This window comes from Nestor notabilis, unplaced genomic scaffold (assembly GCF_000696875.1).
Source record: "Nestor notabilis isolate BGI_N333 unplaced genomic scaffold, ASM69687v1 scaffold10240, whole genome shotgun sequence".
Lineage (NCBI taxonomy): Eukaryota > Metazoa > Chordata > Aves > Psittaciformes > Psittacidae > Nestor > Nestor notabilis.
In genome coordinates this window covers 338-26,068 of record NW_009910643.1, presented here as the reverse complement: position 1 = coordinate 26,068, position 25,731 = coordinate 338, and the positions used below count along the sequence as shown (strand labels likewise).

General features: G+C 38.6%; 1 protein-coding gene across 1 annotated transcript; it reads right to left on the bottom strand.

Annotated features, from left to right (window-relative positions):
• Positions 1-239: 239 nt before the first annotated feature.
• ICE1 (interactor of little elongator complex ELL subunit 1) lies at positions 240-25,477 on the bottom strand. Its single transcript, XM_010011053.1, has 19 exons — positions 25,464-25,477; positions 23,892-23,926; positions 23,511-23,529; positions 22,641-22,752; positions 21,614-21,690; positions 20,734-20,771; positions 18,710-18,792; positions 18,385-18,424; positions 18,238-18,294; positions 16,096-16,185; positions 15,964-16,017; positions 14,012-14,364; positions 8,696-13,423; positions 6,926-7,094; positions 6,206-6,366; positions 3,728-3,918; positions 2,170-2,276; positions 1,343-1,441; positions 240-421 (listed from the first exon to the last, which is right to left on the bottom strand). The coding sequence occupies exons 1-19, from the start codon at positions 25,475-25,477 to the stop codon at positions 240-242; spliced, it is 6,609 nt and encodes a 2,202-aa protein (XP_010009355.1).
• Positions 25,478-25,731: the final 254 nt, after the last annotated feature.

Here is a 25,731-nt window from a genome sequence, read left to right as displayed (position 1 = left end):
GTTTTCAGATTACTGATCAGTTATTAGGAAAAGTAAGTGTTTTTATCTATTTTTTTACAACTCTTCCTTCAAACGGAAAACCCAAATAAAATACTTGAGCTTGCTTTGTGTGATCAGACATTCTATTAAAACAATCATAATAAAAAAGGACCACACCACATATTGTTTTTAACTGGGACCAACTACTGCTTAGTAAAATAAGGCACTTCTTCCTTTAGTTCAGTCCACTTCCCTAGATTTTAGTTTAGCTCCATTTTACACAGAGAAGTGATTTCAGCTATGCCACTTGTGACAGCAAAAGGAATGTTGTCAATAACTGTTGCTCTCCAAGCGTGGATGGCCTCAACAATACCTTCTGGATTGCTTGAACCCAAGTCACACAGTGAATATATGGCTGCCAGCTGCACACCCCAGGGAACACCTGCAAAAAGTTAACACAAAGCAAGTTTATAGAAACTTTGATTTTCAATTAATGTGCCTGGGAAACGTGAATCTGAAGATGAGTTTGAGAATTGCAATTAAAGCACATCAACAATTGGGATGCCTAAATCCAGAAAGCAGCAAGATGATAACCTGCACACAAATTCCTTAACATCACATTTCATATTAGCAATTTCCAGTTTCCTGAGTTCAGCAAGTTTTCAGTATTTAAAGTGCATAAAAGATGTCAGCATCTAGTGATTTTACTCCAGTTAAGGGTGATCAGACTTCTGTGAAAACAGTCAGATTTTACACAGTGTAAAACAGACATTTACCACCTGGAAGAACTTGAGATTGCAAGGAAGAAAAGCCATGCAAGTGGTTCAAAACAGTTCCCTAACATCAACCAATGCTTCACTGCAAAACGTACTTAACCTCTGGAATAACTTAGCAGTGTAGATCTCTGCTGCCCTAACTGCCTTGCTTTGTCTCACTCAGGAATTTTGTCTCCCATGCAATCCTCTCTCAATACAACAATCTTGCTAATAGCAAGCTTCTGCATGAGCTGCTCAGGTAACAAATTTGGTATCGCTGCTCAAGGTAAGATCACTCTTTAAGTTCTCTGAGGCAGCTTATATGCTGTTATATGAAGCAGTATAATTCCAAGCTGGCTGAAACTCTCTCATACGTGTTCACGGTCTCAAACAGAAGGTAACATTTCATTATGAACATACACGTTTCATTAACTTCAGAAGAGAAAGGGACTCAAACTGAGAGCTGTTTGTCCTGTTATGCACTTAACATACAATTGCACAAGCAAGCTGCTTTGGCATATGTGTCTCAATCTGTGTGCGTCCTTGTTTACACTGGCAAAGCTTCACCTTGCAGATGTTACACTGAAGTTCCGCTAAATAAACATTACCTTCCTCTTTTGCCTGCTGTACAAACAGTCCAATTACAGAACTAATATTCTTCACTGCAGCAAGACATCCTTCCTTCAAACCTATCTGACCCAGTCGACCTGAAAGAAGAAGAAAGGTTACTGTGTACCTGACATCCAGTCCACCTCCTAATTTTTAGATTGATGGATTGTCAAAATATCAACAGAAAATGCAAATTTCAATTACAAAAATTATTCACTCTTGTTACCATGCTGTCTTGGGAACAACAGCTGTCCTATTCCTTTGTGACTAAAGACCCCAAGGCATTTTCCATCAGATTGAACTCCTACGGGTTTACAATTTGTAAGTATAAAACTCAAGGAATGCAGTTTCTCTTTGACAAACAATATTATATAGCCTACATACAGAAAATGTCTATTGAAACTCAAGGTTTATCTATTTACCTGAATGCCATCTAGATCCCATATAAATGAATCTAACTTAAAATTGCAAGAAGACATACTATGTGGCAAACAAAACCTTATTTTATACACTTTGCTATAAAGCATATGTAGTTACAGATTATTTCATTTTAAATACATAGAACATGTTCATATTTTTTATTGTGATATCAGAGAAACTCAAGTAGCTGCTTTCCACAGGCTGACAAACAGAAAATACCTGCAAAGGATTGTAAACTTCTTTTAAAGTGAAAACTGTTGAAAAGTGTGAAACAAAAAAATCAAAATCAAGATCCAAAAAAAAAAAAAAAGTCCAAATACTTCAATTCACTTTTGAGGCAGGCTGACACTTGAAAAAGACATACTTACACAAAGCAGATGTTCAACCAAGAATTTAGATTACTTACCAATAAGCCTGAGGATCAGTGCTGTAACACTATCAGAAACGGACTGAGCAGTTTCAGGCCCCTTTCTCTTCTTTATCCATTTATCCATAGAAGGCCAAAGCACTTTGCTGTGAAAGGCAAATGAATGTGATAATCTGATACTGCATGAAGGGGTGGTACAATATTGATACAATAATGAATGCAAATGGTTCTTCTATTTACCATCTATTTCCAAACCTCCAGCTGTACTTCTAATTCACCTTCTAGGGGAACTCAAAATATTCCAAGTATCCACAAAGCTGAGTAATTTAAAGGTCTTAAACCCAAAATATCAAAGCTAATTTTCTGAAGGAATCATGCCTGTTCTGAATTGCATTCCTGTTCATCTTCTATTCATTTCTCTGCAACACCTGCATCACTACCTGAAGTCAAGAACTTGCCCTATTGCTTCATATATATATGAAATCATGTTACTTTCAAATGACATACTAGGGTGTTACGCAAGCTTTTTGGATGACTGAAAATTCACAGTTTGCATGTTACAGGTAGGATCTGATTCTTGTTTTTAAACCTGAAAGGACCTGAGATAAGACTTTTTTTCATCCTCAAAATGATGCTAATAGACCTAGTTACCTGTTATCAGCCCATCTCCACACAATTGACTCTGCATGGCTTTAGTTAAATTGCCATACCTTTCACTGAAGCTAATTTGTATTAACTTTAAAAGTATCTCGGTAAAAATAACATCTTTATAATTTGAAAGCATGGAACTTGTATAAAAGACTTGATGATTGTGAGCTATTTACGTTTACTTTATACTCAGTGATTATGTCATAGGTAAACAAATGCCATATCTTTGGAGATTGTGCTAGGTTGTGGAACCTTTACATGGAAAACAAGGGGCTGTCAGATCAGTGTAGTTATCAAAGATCAGTGTAGGTATAAAAATGAAGTCTTTTAAGCGAAGGTAAGTATGGTGGCAGTCCATGCACTGCATTATAGGGTTTCAAAGAAAATTCAAGACGTTGAATTTAAGTATTATAATGATTTTAGAATTAAAATCAGACTGAAATCAGGATAGTATGCTAATGGCTATGGTTACATTTCACTTGCAGCACTGAAGGAGTGCTAGACATGTGAAGATCCACCCTCATTTCGTTAATGATGGGGGGGGTAGGAGGGAAGAGAATTCACAATTAAGTTCAGAGAAAAACAGTCAATCATTTTACTTCATTGACAAACAATCCATCTGAAAATCTTTCCCAATTGTCTACATGTAGCTATTTTAGAAACAATTCATTAGAATGGTTGAAACAGGGTTAATTTCTTGTACCAATACCATAAAATCCTGTAATTTCCTCATTGATCACTTGTCCTATCTCAAAACCAGGAACACCAACACAGTAGCCTAGGTTTTATCAGGTTAAACCACCCTCATTTTTAAGTAGCTATGCAGTATTATGTGAAAAGCTAAGTCACAATGTCTCAAACTTGGGAAAAAAAAAAAAAGCTCACCACCAAAACCAACCACAAAAAACCTACGAAGGAAAACATTTGAAAGAGCTGCTTGCCACAATACCTTATAACATTGTCATGTGTCCAGTCCCATTTCAGGTGAGAGCAGAGTAGATCAACAGCAAATATATACTGCCAAGCATCTTCACTCAGATCTTCTCCATATTGCTCACTTGGTTGAAATTCTACTTTTGGACATGACTGCATTTCTAAAAGCAGGTTTGAGACCATAATCCCAGCATCTAAAGAGGAACTCTGGAATTTTAGAAGGTGATTATCTTAATGCATGAAAAGCTACCAACCCAGAACCAAACTCTTTACATATATTTGATTCTAACTGTCCACAGCATCTTTATACCATCAATTCAACTTTGGGTTTGACTTACCACAAACAAAACCAGTACATAAACCAAAATCTTCAAGTACTTGGTATTTTTCTTGATGCTTTTAGTAAAAGGAGAGTTTGAGGAGGAAAAAAAACCCAAACAACAAAACCCACAAATCCTACACCCACTCTCTTCACTCCTCCTTCAATTTGGGGATTTTTGTTTCTCTCAGTGAAGCTTTAAGGTCAGAAGAGTGTTTTACAATGGAAGAAGACTAGAGTAATCCTGCTCACTTTGTATGTTTTGGGGTTTTTAAAATGATTTGCTGATGCTGGAATTTGTTACTGTTTATTGTTCATTAGGAGCTAATTTCAAAGCAACAACTTTCAGTAGCTGAGGTAGTAATAACTACTAAAACATGCCATGTGAAACAATTCTGCTAATTAAATAGATAAGAAAAGCAAGGAAATTTAAAACCAAGCATCCTCCGAGTATCTTAATTAGTAAGAAAAAGTCTCTGCTTATCACATGAACATGCTCAGTACAAAAAGTCATTGCATTGGGAAGTTCTGCAGTGCTGCAAGTCACTAAAATGGCATATTTGAGAAATACATACCCATTCTACATGAGCTTTACTTTCCTAAGGAGAATAACCTCCTCATAAAATTATATGTATAACAAGACTGTCGATCACAATCCACTTGAAATTTGTCCTTGTATTTCCACCCAAGTAAAACAAAAAAAAATATCTTACAGATAGCATGATGTCATCTGCTATCATCAATATAGGGATTCTTGAGGTCCTTCTCCCCAGATACAGCAGCTCTCATATTTCATAGAGATCCATAAAGGTAGGGAGTTTAAGTGCACTGAATTAGTATTTCCTGGAACATTTACTGAGACATACTTATATACACCTGTATTGGCCTGAGATTGAAAACTGGAACCTAGTAGAATGGAGAACATACATCCTTTGCTAAAGAGGGACTGCAGTACAGCATTACTCTGAATAGCAGAGCTTAATCCTACAACACAACTGTGATTTAATCAAAAAGGAAACATATACAAATTCATGCCCCACTGTAAACCTGCACCAAATCAGGAGGTTTATAGGGGCTGTAATTCCAGTGGTACCATATTAAATTCAGGGCTGGTTTTAGATACAAAACCCCCCTCAAAATCATCATGCTTTTTCCAGTGGATACACCACCTAAAGGCTATGCTGACAGCAGTAATCCTAGCTGCAGTCCCCAGGGCAGTTTTGGAGCAGCACGTTAGGTTAGGGAATAGATGAGCTATCAGTCAAGATTATTTTGTTCACTTGATACTTACAGAACTACAGCACTTCCACCAAGCAAGCCTGGCATTAATAGGGGGGGTTTCGAAATTGCTTGGACCCTAGCCTTCAAGCAAACAAGCCTTTTACACAAACTCTTCCTCCAGAAGCAAAGTACTTCTGGCTGGAGTACCTCTGCATGATATAAATTTGCTCCTACTGATATCAAGTGTGTCGTGATTTTTCCTCTTTGCAATACCCCTTCAGGATGGTAATATATGCCTGCTGAAAACTGACAGAAATTAAATAACTAGCTGAAGTGCTCAATGACTTGAAGTAAAATCTCCAAAGACCTTCGGTCCTTGACATTGCTTATCCTTTTGCCATCACTGCAATTTTGTACTGCCAAAAGCTTATGAAATTCATTGGCTGATTTTGTTTGGTAATAAAAGGGTATTTAGTCTTTTATTTACAGAAGGATCATAAGTAAAAAGAGACAGGCTCATCTTGAAATTAACTGTGATAAATAATGTGTAAATAATTACCCATTACACAGAGAACAATGGAAGACAGACAAGCTAAACACATACTAAGAAAACCCCAACAAAACAAAACCACCTCAAGGAACAAAGCCACAGTTCAAAGAGGGACAGTATTCCCTTGACTGAGAACACTCCAGTCAAAGTTTAAAAACAATCTTTACTTTTAATGTTTAATAGATTAGTATTTAATATGGAAAATAAGAACAAGAGTTGTGTTCTACTAGGGTGTAGATAACCACAGGAAAAAAGCCTGAAGCAACATTAGCTGTGCAGTTGTACAGACTCCATGGGAGATTCACAAGGTATCTTCATACCCTTCTTCAGAAGTAAGTTGCTTGAGTTGATTAAAACAACCAATGCAGACAGAAGCTGATACTGACAATGAAAGCAGATGTTACCTGTTCCCAGCTGAGATAAGCACTCAAGCAGGCCAGCACCTCCTCGCTTGCCCTCTGCCTCACAACTAATTGCATAGCTTTGCTAATTGCACCCTGGAAGATGAATATGTCAGACCAGACATTTGTGATAAATAAAATCAATTTTTCTGAGCCTGGAAAGCCTAAGGGGGAAACAAAAAGAGAGAACAAAGTAAGTTTTAACATTTAAAACCAAACACCTATTATACTCAGGCATTAAAAGCTAGTACATCCTTCAGCAAGGTAACTAGGAAAAAAGGCACAGAAGTCATGTAACAACTGCAGCCCAGGGAAGGGGAGTCATACTAGTACATCTCAATCTGAGATTAAATAAGGAAAAAATACCTAAGAACCCAAATATTTCTACGCAACAAAATCCAAAATTCCCTGGAATCATATTATTATTTTGGAGATGGTGGGGCAAAAACGAAAGCACAGAGAATCCTAAATAAAGTATTTCCTTGGAAAAATGAGTAGCCAACTAAGAGCCAAGGTCATTACCAAACTCAGACACAGACGTGGAGGAACTGTTGAGAAGGGAAATTTCTTCTAGAACAGTCTATACCCTATAAAAAAAAGTTCTAAGAAAAATGTCTTTCAGAAGATTTATGTTGGTTGCTTTTTACAACCCTAATCATTCTGGAAGACTGCACTAAGACATACAGTGTATGGAAGATACGAAAGTACTGAGCCATACCATACCTTCTTTAAGCAGGCTATAGCAGAAAAGGCGAGCTCTTTCCAGGTCTCCCAACTGTCGACAAATTCCTGTATAGACTCGACACAGAGCCTGATTGAAACTGTAATTTGTGGCATTCTTCTGAGCCTTGAGTTTATTGAGAATAACATGCAGCAAGGACTCTGCTAACTGCTGTAAGGCACAAAAAATATTGTTTGGCTATTATATACTTGAGAATATTTGATAACATTACAGTGGTATGACAAGTAAAAAGAATTACTATCTTACTTGCAAGAATACTGTTTGCATAAATACAAGAATGCAGAAAAGTACAGCAGATGCAACCAGCAGAAGAAAAAAAGAGTGAGGAGCAACTTCCCAGAATAAACATGCCTTAAACAGATGCAGAATGGGACTACTACTCTTTAAATTGTTTAGTTATGTGTTTAAAAGCTATCTTCCTTAAACAAAAAGTGAGAAGAGGAATAATGACAGGTAGAAGAACCCCAATAACCTAATAAGCACAAATGGAACACCCTGACTTCCTACTCCCAGAGAACAAACAGCCCATTGCCAATGTGAGACTTAGTATTTAATCAACAGCAGAGTCTCTCACCACATCCTTTACGCACTGCAGGAGGTAGAGAGGGGGTGTTACTGTTGTGGAACTCAATGCAAGATGTAAGGAAGAAGAATACTGGGATTGTACAAGACTTACTATAGGACGTTTAGTGGGACAGCCAGAAGTAGGGAGTAGAATGAAAGGCTCAGGGGCCAGGTGCTGGAGAGGCCACAGGTTTGGAATGGGTACCTGCAGACACCAGGGAGTTTAAGTGTTGGCTTCGTGAGGAACCACATGGTCCAAGCCAGCTACCTGAAAGATCAGGGGTCTGAGGGTCAGATGCAGGTAAGACCATAGGTCTGGACCAGCTGCTGGGGGGATGTGTGTGGGCTTCTGGGTCTGTACATCTGTCTGTCAGTGCATGACACAAGTGGGGAGCACAGAAGTCACCTACTGGGTGTACCGAGTGTCTAACTGTTAGCTACTGGAGGCATCTATACTGTCTGTATGTATATATGCATGTATTTTTCCACTAACAGGTTTTCACCCTGATTGACCAGAGAAGGGAACACGATTTGGCACATACTGTGCCCATGTGTGTCTATTAGGAATACAAACTCAGCCTTGCTACAGGGTGGACCTGGAAACATAAAGCTGCTGCAGCCTTGCTTCTATGAAGTTACCAGATTCGGCAACTCCTGACAAAGATGACCTGAGAACTTGGTAGCAGCTTCTGTGGAGAACTTAATTACATTTTTAAACACTGATGCTAAGCAAGTTCAGAGAAACAAACCAATGAAAGGTTTTTCCAATGAAATTCATTTGAGCAATGTGATGTAGAATAATAAAGGTAAAGATGGAATGAAAGCATGTCACTATTGTATATACAATGCAGTATACAGGTAACTGAAGCTTACACTTCTAGAGGAACTCCTTCTACAATTGTTAATGCAATCCACAACAAAAAATGCTGCAAAAATAGTTTATGCATACATCAGAAAAGCAAATGTATTTACAAATGCAGTTTTGCATCTTGGACACCACCGAACAGTAATTTCTTGTGAAATTGTATGTTGTCTTAAGTTTTACAAGTTTAGATGTCTGGTAACCTTTTAAGACTACATTTTGGCAATGCAGATTGCCTGAAAATTGAGAATTCAAATACTACATACTTATACTCTTTTCATCTGCACAGCAATTATTATTAAAACACAAAAATCATGCTACTTACCTTGTTTTTTACACCAAATTCATAGACTACTTCTTTCTCTTCATCTCTCATTACTGGAATCTTTGAGATATTGCCAACATACACGTGACCTTTAATAACTGGTAACAAGTCAAAACAGGACTCGGCAATTCTCTTCAATGCCAAAGAAACTTCCTGGCAGTCAGTATCAATAGCCTTCTTTACTGGTAGTGATGCTTCTGACCTGGAACCATGTGTGGAGTCACTGGTTTCAGAGCTTTTCTCATGGAAAGCCTCCTGCGTTTCACAGGTGGTATTTTTAGTGTTTCCCACAGCAGCAATATCTTCAGGCTCCAGCTTTGGTGGTTCACTGTCCAGCCTCAGTCTCTTTGCACTTCTTGGCATAGATACTGGCAATAGGGTCTGTTTTCCAAGATGATCTGATGAGCTTGAAAACAGTTGCTGATTTTGCCCATCTTTCTCTTGATCTTTGCTACTATCAAACTTCAAATTGCCCCCAGTTTTAACAAAAGCAGTTGATGTAGATGCAATTGCTTTGAACCCACCAATTTGAGCCACAGGTCCCAGCAAACTTTGGTTGTCTGAAAAAGCACATCGGTTAAGGTGTATATTGCCTTTGAGGATGTTTAGTGTCCTTGCCCTTGCAGACAGCTCTGGGTACATGGTGTCCAGTATTTTCACTGAGTTCTCCTGAGGGGGAGCTGGAGCAGCACCATCAGCTGCAAACAGAGGAAACCTTCCCGGGACGGGAAGCGCGTGCTTTGGAATGGAAGTACAGAATTTCAGAGGCGAGGAGCGAATCCTTTGACCTACTGCCATTTCTGAGGGCGAGGGAGGAGAAAATAAAAGAGCAGATTTTACTGGTGGTGTATCTGTTAATGGGGACATGAGAGGAGGAATGGGAGTTTCACGTAGTGGCGATATCAGATCATTAAGAGGGGAAAGCAAAGAGGATCGACCAGTAGAAGACATTGCTGGGGACACAGTACATGCAGCTTTTGGAGGAGTAGCCATCAAAGGCAGGAGCAAGGGGGGCAGAGGAGGACCTATCTCTTGCCTAATTTTATTTATAGTCTCAGGTGAGCATTTTTTTGGCACAGAAGTATCAGCATTTGCAAGAACTGCCTGAGTGACTTTGAGAGTCTTTGTTTTCCTTTTACCTTGAGACAGCCTCTTTGATAGCTTGGCATGCATGCTTTGGGCAGCTGCCTTAGTTGAAGCTGTCAAGATTTCAAATGGTTCTTGCTCTTTACACTTCAACTTCTTGCTCTTTTTGAGAGCATCATCCACACAAGACTCTGACTTCAGCATACATAGCTTCTCAAATACTGGGGTTTGTGGCTCAGAAGGCTGCCTAACTTTGTGAAAATTGCACTCTACATCAGACAGGGCTGGATCTGAAAGAGACTTGACAGATTTATTTTTTCTATTGTTACCATCTAGGGTAATATCAGTGTTGTTTCCTCCTATGTTGCAAGCAGTGTAAGTTTGATTATGATTGTATTCTTCAAACACAGAGATCCCCATATCAACACTGTGATTCTGCTCCACCTTTGACTGACATTTTTCAGCATCATCTTCTTCTAGGAAACTGCCAAGTGCTAACATTCTTGTATTTAATTTACTGGGTTTTACCACTTCCGAGAATCTGGTTAACATCTGGGATACTGGTAATCCATTTTCTGAAGCATTTGGCATCACAGGGCTTTCTTTTGATGTCCCGGTTTTTAACAGACCTCCCTCACTGTCGCTGATGCATTCAGCTCTGTTAGAGTCTACCACACATTCACTGGCACCCTCAGTACTGTCAGAGGTTACAAATACAGGCTCTTTTGTCCAGGAGGCCAAGTCTTTAGGATAACCCTCCCCGGCCACACTGGACAACTCATTTGAGATATCTGGAGAGCTGTCTGTTTCACAGTGTGTATCCATATCCACCACAGTGTCTGCTTTTAGCTCACTAACTGTCAAAGTATTTCTTGATGAATGAAGTTCAGATACTTGGTAATCAGTGTCAACAGTCTCACCACCTGCAATCCCTCTGGAAGCTCTGGGTTCCTCTCTGAACATGGGAACACATCCAGAACATTTCACATCTCTAAGTTTCTGTATTGAACAGTCTTTCTCTTCAGATCCACTGCTCTGTTCTGGCCTATCAAAATCAGTTTTAGACATTTCTAAGGCATTTTCCCCAGATGCCTCAAAACTATTCAGTTCTTTGCTTTCCCCTCCTGCTGTTAGTGAACCAGTTTTAGAAGGATCTGTTATAACCTCCTGTGTAGAAGTCCTGCATCCTGATTCTTGACAATCAAACTTTTGAGGAGGAAAAGTATTCTTATTAGAAGAGTCTGCATGCAGGAGCTGTGATTTAACAGAGGCTGGAAGTTCTTTATCTACTGTTTGTTCCATCTCATCTGGTATTTTCACTTCATTTTTGTGTATGTATTCCCCCTCAGGACAGGCCAGTTCTTCGCATATGTTGTCTTTTTCAACAGATGGGATCTCAGCACCCTCTTCCAAGCTTTCTGAAGAACACTTACATGCACTATTTGTAACACAATTTTTATCTCCTTTGTTTTCCCATGTATGGGAAGAAGAAGCAGCAGCCTTTTCTGTGACATTAGTTTCAACGAAACTGTCAGCTTTCTGAAGACTGAAATTGAGATCGGGAGACACTGTGGATCCCAAGCCAGCTCCCACTTGCACAGGAGAATCGGGAGTGTTTATACAGCCCATCTCCAAGTCCCCTTGAGTAGACAAAGCCAAGCCGCTATTAAAATCCATTTCTGAAGCAGGCTGGCAGATGATCTCTGAAACATTATTTGTCTTCACAACATTCCCTTCCGAGTGACATGAACTGGAAGAAGTCTCAGTCACCAGTTCATTGCTTTGTTTATTTACTTCCCCTTTGATGTCATCACATTTAACATCTTCAGTCCCCAAGGGCTGATTCAGAGGGTTTGCAAACTCTGCCTTAGAAGGATGATTACTTTCTACTAAGACAGATTCAGTGGTATCCACTCTTTCTAACAGCTCACTGCTTCCCTCTCCAAAATCTTCCGGACTAACTTTGACTTCAGTCTCTTGAGATTCAAACACTCCAGAGTTTTGAGTTTTGGACAACCCGCGTTCTAATGCACTACAGAGGTTTTCAGGTTGGTTTATTTCACCTTTTATTTCTGTAAAATCTAACACAGAGGATTCACACTTGGCTACACTGCTTTCTGCACCAGGAACACATGCTATGTTTGACAGTGCAAGTGTACTTTCCAAGTCTGACTTCCCTTCTGATAAATTCCTACCATCATCTTCCTGGTGCAGTTTGCCTTTTAAATATCCCTCCTCCTTCACATCTACTGATTTCCCATTTTCTGCTCTATGGAGTAGCTCTGATGATTCAGCTCTTCCTGGAACACTTTCTCTGTTACATTTCATGGCTAGTTCAATAGTCTCAGGTCTGGTTACATTCTTGTCTTCAGTTTTGAGCTGTTCATCATCTTTTGGAAAGGCTGACAAAGCAGTCCTCTCCATACCTACATATCTGTCCATGTCATCCACAGACAACACATTTCTGATTTCCTCAACTGCAGATACAGGCAAGTGATGTCTGGAGACTTTAACAGTCTCTGGATCACATTCTCTGTCTGTTTCATCTTTTACTGTTTGCACACACAGTTTCTCCAGTATCTCTTCACTGTCATGTTTTATTTCAGAGCACTGAGAGTGTGTAGAGATTCCTTCAGCTCCAGTGTCTGCCTCAGTCTCCATAATCATTCCCTTCCCATCACGCTGTATCAAGTCTTTAGGACACTCAGCTTCACAGAAGGATTTTGAACTACTGGAATCAGACACTACATTTTCAGAGAGATCTGTCTCACAGTTTGCCTCTGCACAGGGTCCTTTCATCTGTACTGCAGCTGTTATTTCCTCTCCAATTTTCACTTCTTCTGTGTTTTCCCCTACATCACTTGCCATATTAGTTACTTCAGTTACATTTTTTGATTCATTTTCAACCATTTCATTCTGTATCAACGCAACAGATTTCTCCTCATAATCTTCTCTTTGAAGCACAATGCACTGCTCAGATGGCAAATGAGTAACGTTTTCGGGAACACCTACTGCCCTGGGAATTCCTTTCTCCCCTGATAATCCATCTCTTTCTGTTTTCATTAATTCACCATGCTTTTTGTGTGTGCCCTCATCACCAACAGCTCTGATTAAGGTTACATTCTCCTCTCTTTGCTCTACCTCACTACATTTTTCCATCTGAGTCTGAGGCTTGAAACTCTGTAACATAAAATCAGGTGAAAAACCTCGCTCTTCACTGTGCATGTCTTCACAATCTCCATTCTGTTCTTTGATGGCTTTCAGTTCATGTGCTGTCACTTCAGTTAGTTTTCTCTCTTCAGTTTCCATGTTCTCAAAATTCTCCTCCAAACAATCGTTAGTTTTCATGTTTGTAATTAAAGTAGCAGCTTCAGCTTGCTTTGTTTCAGCATCTCTCTCCTCCTTGCTTGACATCTTTGGAGTGATATGAGCACTGTTTTCATTCCAACTCAGGTTATGTGAGATTTCTGCATCAAGACCATGCTCACATGATTTGCTCTGACTGTTACACTCCTCATGGAAGCTGGATGCATTACAACTCTGAGGATGAATTTGGTCTTCTTGTAAAATATGCTCCACTGCAGAAGCACTGCAGTCAACGTCTTCGTCGCTGGAACTTGTGTCTTCTCCAAACAATACATCCTTTAATGAAAAATACAAAGTTAATATTCCAAAGCCTGGTACCAGTTTTAAGATCTGCTTCTCTAAACAAATACACTGGTGGCCCTGACATGCAGTGGTTTTGAGAGATTAAAGCTGATGAACAGAATTACATCCTTCTCAATCACTGTTCTTCATATCAAATGGAAAGTACCTCTCCAAATAGTCAGAGGCTTCTTTACCTACCTACTTGCATTCTAAGATTAATGGAAAACATTTGAGTAGTTCCTCTTGACTTTCAAGCTGTGGAATTTTGCTATGAAAACCACACTTATACCCAAAAGGAGTTGGGATTGTAAGCCTGCAACACTGGGAAATGACAGCAGTTGAGACAAGTATGACTTTGTTTTAAATGTACTTCTGAAAAGTATGTTTTGCCCCCTTCCACATGCAGTATGCTAGAAGGCAAGAACTATCCATATGGATCTAAACACTCACACAGAGGCTCTTTCAGTGCATGAGTGAGTAATACCGATACTCAAAAAATAAAAAAGCCCAGGAATATCAAATCATTTTTGCAGTAATTAGACAACTAAGTTAGTTCCAAGTCAGACACATCCTGAAACTCACCTCTGTTGGTGGTGGTGAAAACTGTACTGGAGAAAGCAGAGCAGGGAGAGGCCTGACCCAATCCAATATATCCATCAAATTTCCACCTGCGCCCTTTTGCTCTTGATCAGAGAAGTCTGAACTGCTGTGTGCCCCATCTGTCTGTATCATCATATCTACAGTTTCATCCTCACCACTGTGCAAACATTCTTCAGTAGTCCTGTTCTCAATACAGTCACCTCCAAAAGGCTCAGTACTTGCTTGAAGGTGCATGGCTTTTACAGGAGTTTGCTTTCCAGGACTTTCCAGTGAAGAATACCAAGGCAGCATTTTCCCATCACACTTCCTGACCTTTTGGTGGATTTGCACAGTTTCTAAAACACAAAAATGTTGTTAAAAATTTTTTCCCCTTCCATTTTCTCTACAGAGATAATACATGATAGTAATAAGAATGCCTTAGCATCTTTTCAAGTGATGCTCCCATAGATTAGTAATAAGAAGCACTTAATGTCACTTTCAGAAATATTTTCCCTACCGAGTTCAGATGCTGTTATCCACAAGCAATTTTTTTTCATGAAAAAGCTATATGTATGTGCAAAGAGCTCCCCATTAAACCACCTTCTGACTTGGATCATTAAGACAATTCTTCCTTATTTTTCTTATCAAGGAAGAGCCACACCAGGTAGGACTGAAGGTCCATACAGCTCAATGGTTTAATTCAGTTTTAGCCCAGTAACTGATGTTCAGGAAAAGCAGGACAAGCATTCAGTGACACTCCCTGCTCAGGCTGCAATTCTCAGCTTAAAGTAACCTGCAGCTTTGAGCCAGCTTGCAGGCCAGTTACAAGCACAGTTAAGGAGTTCTTAGCTATAAGCCTAGTTTTATGATGTAATATGCATAGGCTTTTAAAGTGTTTGTTCTTTAAATTTCAATACTGAGTCTAATCTTACAAGAGTTTGTCTTTAATGATGTGACTTAAAGCTGTACTCTTAAAAACCCCACAACATACCTATGCCCAGAGGAGTTTGAACCACTAGGACAAAGCAAGATAATGTCAACTATACCAGTTTTACAGCTATTTTAGCAGGAAGATTCCACTGGAGCACAGTCTGATACTAGATTCATTGGGATCTATACTGGTAGAATTAACGGGGTAGGGAGACAGAGTAACAGTTCATACTCAAAGCTCTTACTAAGGCAGTATCTCTACCAGACAGTATCTCTACAGCCTGAACTATAGAAAATCAAAGTGGCAGAGAAAAGAAAAATGAAAGATTAATAAGCACACTCTGGAGAGGCAACTACAGAAATACTAATGCAGTTTCAGGGCATCTATTACTCTTGAGAGCAGAAAGAAACTGACACCTATTATGTGAGGTTAAAGCAGTTGAAGTTTGCTGTGAATGTGGAAAACTACTCACATTATTTTTTATTATTAACTGTTATAAAATGAAAGCTATCACCAAATTATACATTTTGTTTCTTTGGATCACAAATACGAAAATTAATGCATTTTCATCTATTATTATTCAGGCAGCTATGAATTAAGAAAATGGCTGTAACGGCTTCTTACATTTTCCAATAAAACTATGTTACCATGTGTTTAGAGTGCTTGCAGCCCATAATTCACATTATATACTGCAGAGTTTATAGTGATGTAATAATTAAGGTATAAAGGTATAAACATGAGAGGTGAGTTTTGACTGCTTAGAAATAGTCAAAGCAGCTGATAGTAAAAGAATTTGATTTCTCAATTTCTCACAACAGAAGAGCATTCCACTTTACTTGGCTGTTCAAAGTCATATCTGCTATTATTTCCCAATATTCTAATCACACTTAACCAGGCAATCACCAAGGAAAGTATTTAAGCTTGTCAAAAAGTGTTATGCAGAAAGCACCCAACCTGATGATATCCCAGTAAGACTAAATTAATGCACTTGCGTATTAATAAATTCACATTTACTGGAACCCACCTTCTGTATCAGCCCGTCTCCTTTTTTCAGGCCATGCCTTATCCTGAATAGAAGCTGAAAAAATGTATCAATTTTTGGTCAAAAAAATGAGACAACTTCAAGAAAGTTTCAAGACTTTGCATGTCATCTCACCCAAGGCAGGACCGTTTTCCTGATTCTTTCTTTTTCCTGTTGCACTGTCAATGCACCTCCAGAGTTCTTCTAACAAGAGCTTTATTTTTTCTGTTGAAATATAAAAGTTTATAAATTGAGGACACTGAGCTCAGAATTTGTGCTTATCTTCACACAGACATGCCTACAACAAAATACCCACAGCAAAAATTAAGACAAAGCACACAGGGGCGTTTTAGCTTCAGAGAAAGAGGCATGTTAGATACCACTGAGGGAATAGGTCCCGTACTGGCTATAGCCACACAGCAGACTGAAGGAACAGTTACAGAATGCTTTAGCTCTTCCTTTCTATAGTGAGGTGGCAAAAAGTTATAGCAGTCCCCAGAGTAAAATGTAAAAGCATATCTGAATGTAGCATTAGTGAAATTAAACAGCTTTCTAAAACAACTCAGGTGACATGAACATAAACAGAGAAGGAAATATTTTAGGAAGGAAGTATTTATACCACATTCTTTCTTTATGCCCACTCGGTAGTAACTCATCTTAGTCTTATCATGGAGTAACAGCACATTAAATGTATCTGCATTAATTATTAGGCCACAACATCATCTGGAGTCCTAACAGCACCACTGCTGGGTGATGCCAAACCACCTTGTTCCAGAACCAGAAGGGCAGGTGAAGAGAGAGAAACGGATCAAAAACCCAACAAAATACACAAGCACCTCACCTATTTATGCTAAAACTATCATCAGATCCAGCAATCAAGAACTGAGGCTATCAGGTTTGTGCAATTCCATAAGTCAAAGGCCACAGCAAACTGCTACTACTTCATAAAGAGATGTATTAAAATTACCTCAGCACATCAGAGGAAAACCTGCCAAATTCTGCATGACAGCTATGAACACTAATAACTTCTCATTACTCATAAAGCCTTGCTGCTATTTGAAGCTCAACTTAGAGCTCAGATCTTAATTTTATCATTTTGTCATTATTAAAAATTGAAGGATGAGATTGGGTACCAGTTTAGCACAATCCAAAAGGCAGTAAAAATATGCCAAGACACACAAGAACTGACAAGATGTACCTTTTTCAGAGAAGTTTAATTTTGGCAACAAATTTTATATGCAAATACTGCAAAGCAAGAAATAGAACAGGGAAGTTCTTCTTTTAGCTGAAAATAGCCTTCAGAATTTTTAAACAATTGTTTAAAATGCTAAAATCCTAAACCCAAGTATTTTAGAAGACTGCAAAAAAATACAACAAATACATTTGCTCGAAGTTTGGCCTCAGTGCTTTAGTGCAAGTTTAGAAGGAGTTTGCTCCACTACACTTAGATCCAGATAATCTGTAGCAGATATTTTAGATAACTAGGGGAAAAAGTCAATAGGATAAGAAACGACTATACATCCTGGATTTCCATTTGATTTACAAAAGTTTTAACAGATTATGCACTTGTCTTGTGTCTTTTGCTTTGCATGCTTCCTTTATGATTTCAGTAAGCTTCAAAAACAATGGAATTGCTTGTATTTTTCTCAGTGTTTGCATTGTTTATAATTGCACATCAATTAACTTCACACATACATGAAGTAGACTAGTCATTGTAATGAATCAATTATTTTCCTTACTGCAGAACTGAAAATAGTCATGTATTACATCAGTCTTCCACCAGTGTAAAATGCTTGTGTCAACCACATCTGCTTTCTACATCTACCTTCAGCTCTCTACAACTGCCTGACAGGAGGCTGCAGTGAGGTGGGGTCGGTCTCTGCTCCCAAGGAACAAGTGACAGGACAAGAGGAAACAGCCTCAAGCTGCACCAGGGGAGGTTTAGATGGAGATGAGGAACAATTCCTTCCCCAGAGGGTGCTCAGGCATTGGAACAGGCTGCCCAGGGCAGTGCTGGAGTCACCGTCCCTGCAAGTGTTCACACCCCGTGTAGACGAGGCCTCAGTGACATGGGTCAGTGGTGGCCTTGGCAGTGCTGGGCAACGGTTGGACTGGAGGAGCTTGAAGGTCTCTTCCAACCTGTCTGATTCTATGATTCTGTGACTCTACAGCCTTTCTGTCAGTATTCTCTGTTCCCAAAAATGCAACTCCAGAAGAGCTGTAACAAATTCATAACGGTTGGTTCACAACAGAGAACAGTCTTGCAAAACATCTTACCTTTGTCTATATCTCTTGTAAGACCTTCACTTGAACTCTGGGTCTCTGCATGCTTCACTGCTAAAAAGAGGAGAGGGGGAAAAACTAAATGTTCAAATGGAACAGTACCACACATAGATCTGAAGGCAGTCAAAAGTGAACACTTACCTTTTCTGCACTTCTCTTTAAGTACACCATCAAGTTTTCCCTGTTGAAATTTAAAAAAAAAAATAAATAAAAAAAAATATATAAATCACTTTGCAGGTCATACATAGTTTGTAGAGCATTGACTCTTAATTAGCATGAAAGCTAAATTAACGTTTCAGAGCTTCAGTTGAAAAACGTTTATCTCTTCAGGTGAATTGCTATGGTGAGTTACTCAATATCCCTAACATGTAATTTTACTATTTCAGTATCCCTATTACTAGTTGCCTCCATCTTTTCCCCGGAAATACTAAAAGGAGCTTCATCCAACAGACCAGGAGAGTCTTACTTGTGCCTTCTTTAGCTCCTTTTCAAGCCTTTTCTTCTCAGTTTTCAGTTGTCTGAAGTCCTGTGTATGCTTTGTTGCAGCCTCTTGAAGAAACAGAACCAAAATTTAAGTTAGAAACTACAATATAAGACAGAACTAATTTAAGTAGTATTGGTCACCAGTTTGCAGACCAAATTATCAGGGAAAAAACCCCAGTGTGAAATACAAAGCTAGTGAAGTTATATTTTGGCTCATTATGACAAGAACCTACACATACAACTGCGTCACCTTCCACTGCACAATTAGTGCTCTGAACTACTGAAATACATTTACTACCTTTCTCACTGAGAGGCAAGAATGAAGAGTGGGTCATACTGTAATAATACTGTACTGTAGAATAATATACACCAAGTGAAAAAAGAGAATAAGAATTAGGCACAGTGTTTTTTTCACGTGTTTTATTATTTAAAAGAGGGCTCTGGTTCAAAGATGAAAACACCCATAGCCAACTGCATTAGAAAGATGTAGACAGCACTAAGTATCAATAAACAGAGATGAGTACCTTATCTCTTAAAGTCTAACAAGCACCTGGTAAGACTGCAGATGAGTGAAAATAAAGAGTATAGGGCAGCTGGGGACTGAATGTGAGGTTCCTAGGGAAATTCTCAAGTAAGAGAGATACTTGAGAGAGCTCCTAAGAGTCAGAATCACAGAATCAACTAGGTTGGAGAAGACCTTTAAGATCATCAAGTCCAACCTTGAAACTCAGTCATCATGACTTGTACATGGACAGCAGAGAAAAGAGATGGAAGTTGCCTGCTGGTCAGATCAGGTCACAGAACAGAGGATATCAAAAGAAAGAGCATTAAAAAGGCAGCTCGGGTGGTAACTTGATGAAAAGAACAACCATGGGAAAACTTCAGACTGACAAAAGATACCAGGTTAAAATACAGGGTTTGGGATATTTAACAAACATGGAAAAGAACAAAACAGATAACCTAGTCACTCAAATTGGACCTGATGCAATCTATCTCACAGTGTTTTGTTCTAGCTCTGCCAGAACGTGACGTTTTGTGGGCAAGAGGGCATAAAAACCTTGCTGCCATATAATGAAATTCCAGAAAGCTCATCAAAACCAATACCCAGTACCTGTACTTTACAGTAGGACTTGGGGGCATTCTAACACTAAGATACAAGTCACTCAGCTCGTTGTACTTCAAATTGTGGTAAGCCATGAATGAACGTATTTGCCTTGCCAGTTAACAGCAGAGCAAGTTAAGTAGCAGAATGCTTTATGCGTACCCACCCTCTACTAGCAAAACAAGAAAAACCCAGTGCCATGAAGCAAGTGCTTTATTTCTACTTAAAACCAAACCAATCAAAAGCCCATTTCCAGAACACAAAAAAAAAATTAAAAAAAAAAAAATCAGAAAACATATGTCAGGATCACCACATATTTAAATATGATTATAAACATGACTAGAAGAATTCTGCCAAGATTATTAGAATGCTGGAGGACATGCCCTATGAAAACAGGCTTGTTGAACTAGATTTAGTTAGCTTGAGAGTTAAAAAACCACCAAAACACCTTAGAAAGGATCTCAGACCAGTTTTCCTATACCTACAAGGAAGTATCAAGAAGATGGAATGAGACTCTTCAGTGGTGCATGGTGGGAGGATGAGAGACATCAAGTATAAGTTGAAACAAGAGAGTTTCCAACTGCCTATAAGGAAAAGCTTCTTCACCACAAAGACAGTCATGAAGTGAATCAGGCCAGTGCCTGGACAGGCTGGGCAGACTCGATCCTTAGAAGTTTTCATGACCAGAAGTTTCCTTCCAACTTCATTTATGCCATGTGCCCTAGATACTCAACAGAAAACATTTTGCAGGAGGGCTGACAGAATTCAGACAGTAAGCACCACCCATAGTAGAACACTGCCTTGCTCCCTGGGGCCTCAGTTAGAAAGTTGCAATTACTTCTTTGGAAAAAAAGGAACCAAGAAATGGAGTAGGACAACAGCACAGTAACAGTGTAGGAAGGTACCTTCAAGTTTCTTCACTTTTGTTTCCAGTTTCTTTCTCCTGTAAAAAAGGAAGCATTGATACATCATTTTTGTATACAGTTATGTTGCATGAAAACCCAGGAAAACAAATAAATCTACCTATTTCAGAGAAAACACACTTCCTACACTCAGAACCTGTGAGACCAGTGTATCCCTGCAGTTGAAACCTTAAATCACTGGCATGTTGTTGACATTCTCACACAGCTGTGTCTGTTACAGAGGTAACGTTTGGTCTTAAGAGTCAGTCCACTGATCCAGGTGGACTGGATCATAATATAAATATACCTTCAGCTACAACTGGGGTTTACAAACACAACTCAAGAAAACTGGCTTCTATGATGTAATGCTTAATTTACAGCTTAGTTTTATTCCTTAAAACAATTAAGCCTTGCTTACAATCAGTAAGACTTAAGCAATGAGGTACCATGAATAACCTTCCTGATCACTTACATCCCACAGCTTTTTGTTCAGAATATCCAAGCGCTTACTAAAGCCAAACCAAACCAAGAAAATGATGCATCCTGAACAGTTTTAAGTGCAGCATTTCCAACCCTACCTTATACATAAAACATACACAGAACTGGAAAATAATTTAAAGAAACAAGTAAACACTTCTATTATTTCCTTCTGTTAAATCCCAATATTCCAGACACACAAAGTTCCAGAAACTTTTGCAGTAAGTAGAGAACTCTGTCCTGACAAACACAAGCTACCAGTGCTCACTGATCGCTCATGAAGAATGTTCTCTCCATAAGTGTAGAAATGTTAGCAGAGTGGACAGTGTAACTAGGTAAGGTAAAAGCTCTGGAAGAGGTAAGAGAGAAAAAGAAAGGTCGTGGAAAAAAAAGCAGTATCACTCACACAGCATCACTGTTCACTATTTCTTCTTTAATTTTAACATATTCCATTTGACTCTCCCGATAAATCTTAAGAGAACTCTATGGAGAAAGAGAGCACAGTTAAAATATGCCATTACTGGGGGCAGAAAAATAGATGGCAGAAATCTACCTATTCTAATGACAACAGTGCACAGCTGAAAAGGTATATTCATTGAGAAAACAAATAACCTGCAAAGTCAGGTTACTTTTCTTTAAAATCAGAAGCTATAACAAATCTATCTTTTGAATACATACCTCCAAGACCTGTCTGGATAGTTCACAGCTGAAGTCAAGAGCACAACTATTATACACCATACATATAACCCTGCTTTTTCTGAAAGAGAGCCATGAGGACATCAGCTACTAATGCTTGCTGAGGGAACAGCATTCAAAACCCAGTTCTAACATTGAAGAAAAACTAGGCACAGTGACAAAACAGACGTTAATATCCTACCTTGTACTGGCATGAAAAAACAAGAAAGAGGGTGGGGTATTTTTTGCAGAAATAATAATGTCTAGAAAATACACATATTGAGGTGCTTTGAACAGTCAAAATCTTTTCTTCTGCAGACTATGTCTCAGCTAAAGATGGGAAAGAAATTGGGAATAAACTCAAGTAACTAATAATGAAAAAAATCATACATTCAAAATAGTAACAGAATCTATAGTATAGTAACATCCTATTCTGCACAGACTCTCTTTGCACCTTTTTAGTAGTACAAGTTATAGAGTTCAGTAATCTAAGATCAGAACAGAAAACCAAATGAATGTGAATGTATCGCTTTCCTTTCTAAGTAAGGAAATAAAATGCAAATCATCTGATCAAAAAATCATAGGAACTACTGAGCTTCTTGCTTATCTGAAACCTCCTGCCATGCGACTCATTTCACCCAAAGCCAGAGCGGCCTGTCACAATGAGCTGGAAACAACAACTGCGCTCATTAAAGCCTGCTTCATTAAGATAAGCATTAAATACATACATTCCTTTCAACACAGAAAGTGCAAGTCACCTTTTTCTCTTCCAACTCAGCTTTCAAGGAACCCAACTCTTCCTGGCACTTTTCCAGAGGCAGAATTTTCTGTAGCATCTGCTCCACTTGGCAACGAAGAGCAGAGATCTCTCTGAAACAGGAAATGTAATTAAAAAGAAAGTTACCAAAACCCATGGGTGCTTTCAAACTCAATATTCTGGCTCTTCAGACAAGTAGAAGGATTTTGCCTTACCCTAAGGAAAAATGCTGTGAGAGATACTCAAAGGCTTTTAAGAGTCTGAGTGTTCTCATTTTTCCATCCAACACTTTACATTCAAAGGAAATCCAAGATCTGATTTTTAAAACATTAAACTGAGCCTAAAGCTTGCTGCAAGCAGATGGCATGTGCCACACTGGAGTACTGCCCAGCTGCCTACACTGAAGGGCCAGGAATAAGTGCCCCTATACAGGTAGCACTGTGAAAAAAGAGCAGAGTTCAACTGCTGCATTTGGAGGCAAGATGCAGTCCTTGAAGATTATATGCTGCCTCTTCCTGTATAATCAAGTAAAGAGCACACAGTCACAACTCTAAGACAAAATGTTTCATACAAATATGGCCACCTCAAATACATTTAATCACCACCAAAAGATGAGCTCTGCATCTCCCCTTCATGACTTTAGACTCTAACTTAACACAAGGCCAAGAATTTCACACAGGTACTGTAGGAGGACAGATTTCTCTCCTCATCAAGAGTATCTTTGCTAGCTATGGCCTAAGAAGCATGGTAAAAGAAATCACTATATTAAAAGCTCAGCCTAAACCTTGCTGTTACGCAGTAAAAGACTCCTAAAACTGTCCAAGACACAGAGAACATACCATCTTTAGTAAACAGCTTAAATCAAACTTACCGTTCAGCAAACTGAAGCTGTAAGCTCTTGTTAAGGCAGACAATAAAAACAGTTTATCAAACGTCCTTAAATATATTTCAATCCAATCACCTCTTGCTTGGAAACATCCAATAAAGACTTCCACCAAAAATACACAGGACTTGCAGAACTCAGCAACACAGATTTACAATAGTTAATATTAAGTCTTAGATTAGACTGATCTTAATTGGATAGATTTAATTCCAAATCCCAGTTTTCTTTACAAAGCCTATTCAGTTTGTTCTTACTAGAAGCACGATCTCTTAAATTAAACCTTAAATAAAACATCCTCAAGCCCTCTTCTAAGACTTCTAAGAAATGTTGACATACTAATTCTGTAAGACCACTAAAAGTAAAGGATATCAGTGCATTTTTGTTGATACTCCGTCAGCAAATGACTGCAAGAAAAAAAAAAAAAAAAAAGAAGATATTACTAATTTTCTCACTTGATTTTGACAATTATATCTTAGGATACCTTGCACCTTCTGTATTTATCTATAAAGCAAAAGGAAAGACTGACTTGCATTTTTTATAGTAGTCAATATAACTTTTCTGTTTCGTTAAGCTATTCAAACCTCAAATCAAGCTGCTTCAAAATAGGAACGCAAAACCAAAAACCAACCAACTGGCAATTACATGAATTTGTAGCCATTAACTATCTGCAGCTTTAAAAAAACCCAACAACCAAAAAAGTGTTACTTAGGTGAAGAACATAATACACATACAAAAAAAAAAATATCCATAGAATCACAAAACCATATCCTAGTTCTCAAACTTATAGGATATTTTCCTAGGAAAGAACATACAAATGTAAGAAAAGTAGTTCAAAAAACCCTAAAAAGCTTTAATCTTTACACTATTCTCTCAGTAGCCATAAGAGCAAGTAGCACTTGCTATGATCCAAGGTATACAGTGGGCCACAGGGCAGCACCAAGGAGAGTTATCCTCTCCTTCCCTCAAATGTTATGGGTTTAGAGAGAAGAAAGAGAAATGCTGTGGCAGTTACCCCAGTACAGAGGGGTCTGCGCTACTTTCGCTTGCAGCAGTTGAGAGTAATCAAGTAGGGCAAAAAAGAAAGGGGCTGAGCTACAAGTAGTTAAAGGAGAGGTAATTTCCACAGGAAATACATGTGTACAATGGCAGAGAGAAGAGGGACACAAAGTTTGGAGGTAGGAAAAAGGAATCTATGGATACAGAATGAAGGAGCTTTGAAGACAAGGGTCCCAGTTAAGACAGTGAGCGCTCTCTTAAATACTCTTTGGAAATCAGAATGCAGGACTGGGATTTAGATTTGCTAAAGGCAGCCTGACACCTGTTTGGGAAAGGGAACATGAGAAGTAAAATGTTACCATTATGAGATATAACAAGGATATTAGGCCATAGTATGGAGGTATTCATAACAGATCTCGATGTATTATTATATACAACCATGGTTATTGAGAAGAAGCGGAAGCAATAACAAAAGAGAAGGCAAACTATGAGAAGCATTTCAGAACCTTACTGTTCTGACTGATGCTTGGCCTCACTTTTCGTATGCTCGTATTTAATCCCAACAGCATTTTCACACTTTAATGCTCAGACTAAATTCTGGTGAAATGTGCTCAACTTTTAGTTTTTATACTATATGCTTCCCAACAGACAAAATGAAATACATCTCTTGAAAGAGCTGCTTCTGCTAGTATTCATAATCATACATAAGCTATTATAGCTCATGATAGCCCTAGTTTACTACAATTACACACATTTTATGGCACAAATTAAGAAATTCTTACATTGTAGATTCAGGACCTCTTTGCAAAGAAGTTACTTTCATTTTGAGGAGGATTTAGTTTCGTGCATTAACAAATATCTACATTCCACAAAACATATTTACTGCATTGCTTTAGGAACTTAAGAGCAATAAAAAGAAAACAAAACTTGTACAATTGTACTTACTCTCCATCAATCATTTTTTGCTTCAGTGCTATTAATGCGGCTACATATTCATTTATATTCTGTAAGGAAGAGTCTCAAGTTGGTAAAGAAGTTTCAGCCCAAAGCCCAGTAGTACTTACATTGTAAATAACACATTGCTAATGTTCTACACAACACAATTATGTGCCTTTTCTTCAGTTCTCTTAGAGAAAATGTTACTAACTCACAATAAATACATTCAAACAAATACACACAGAGAACACAGGCTCTACAAGAAAGCACGCAGACT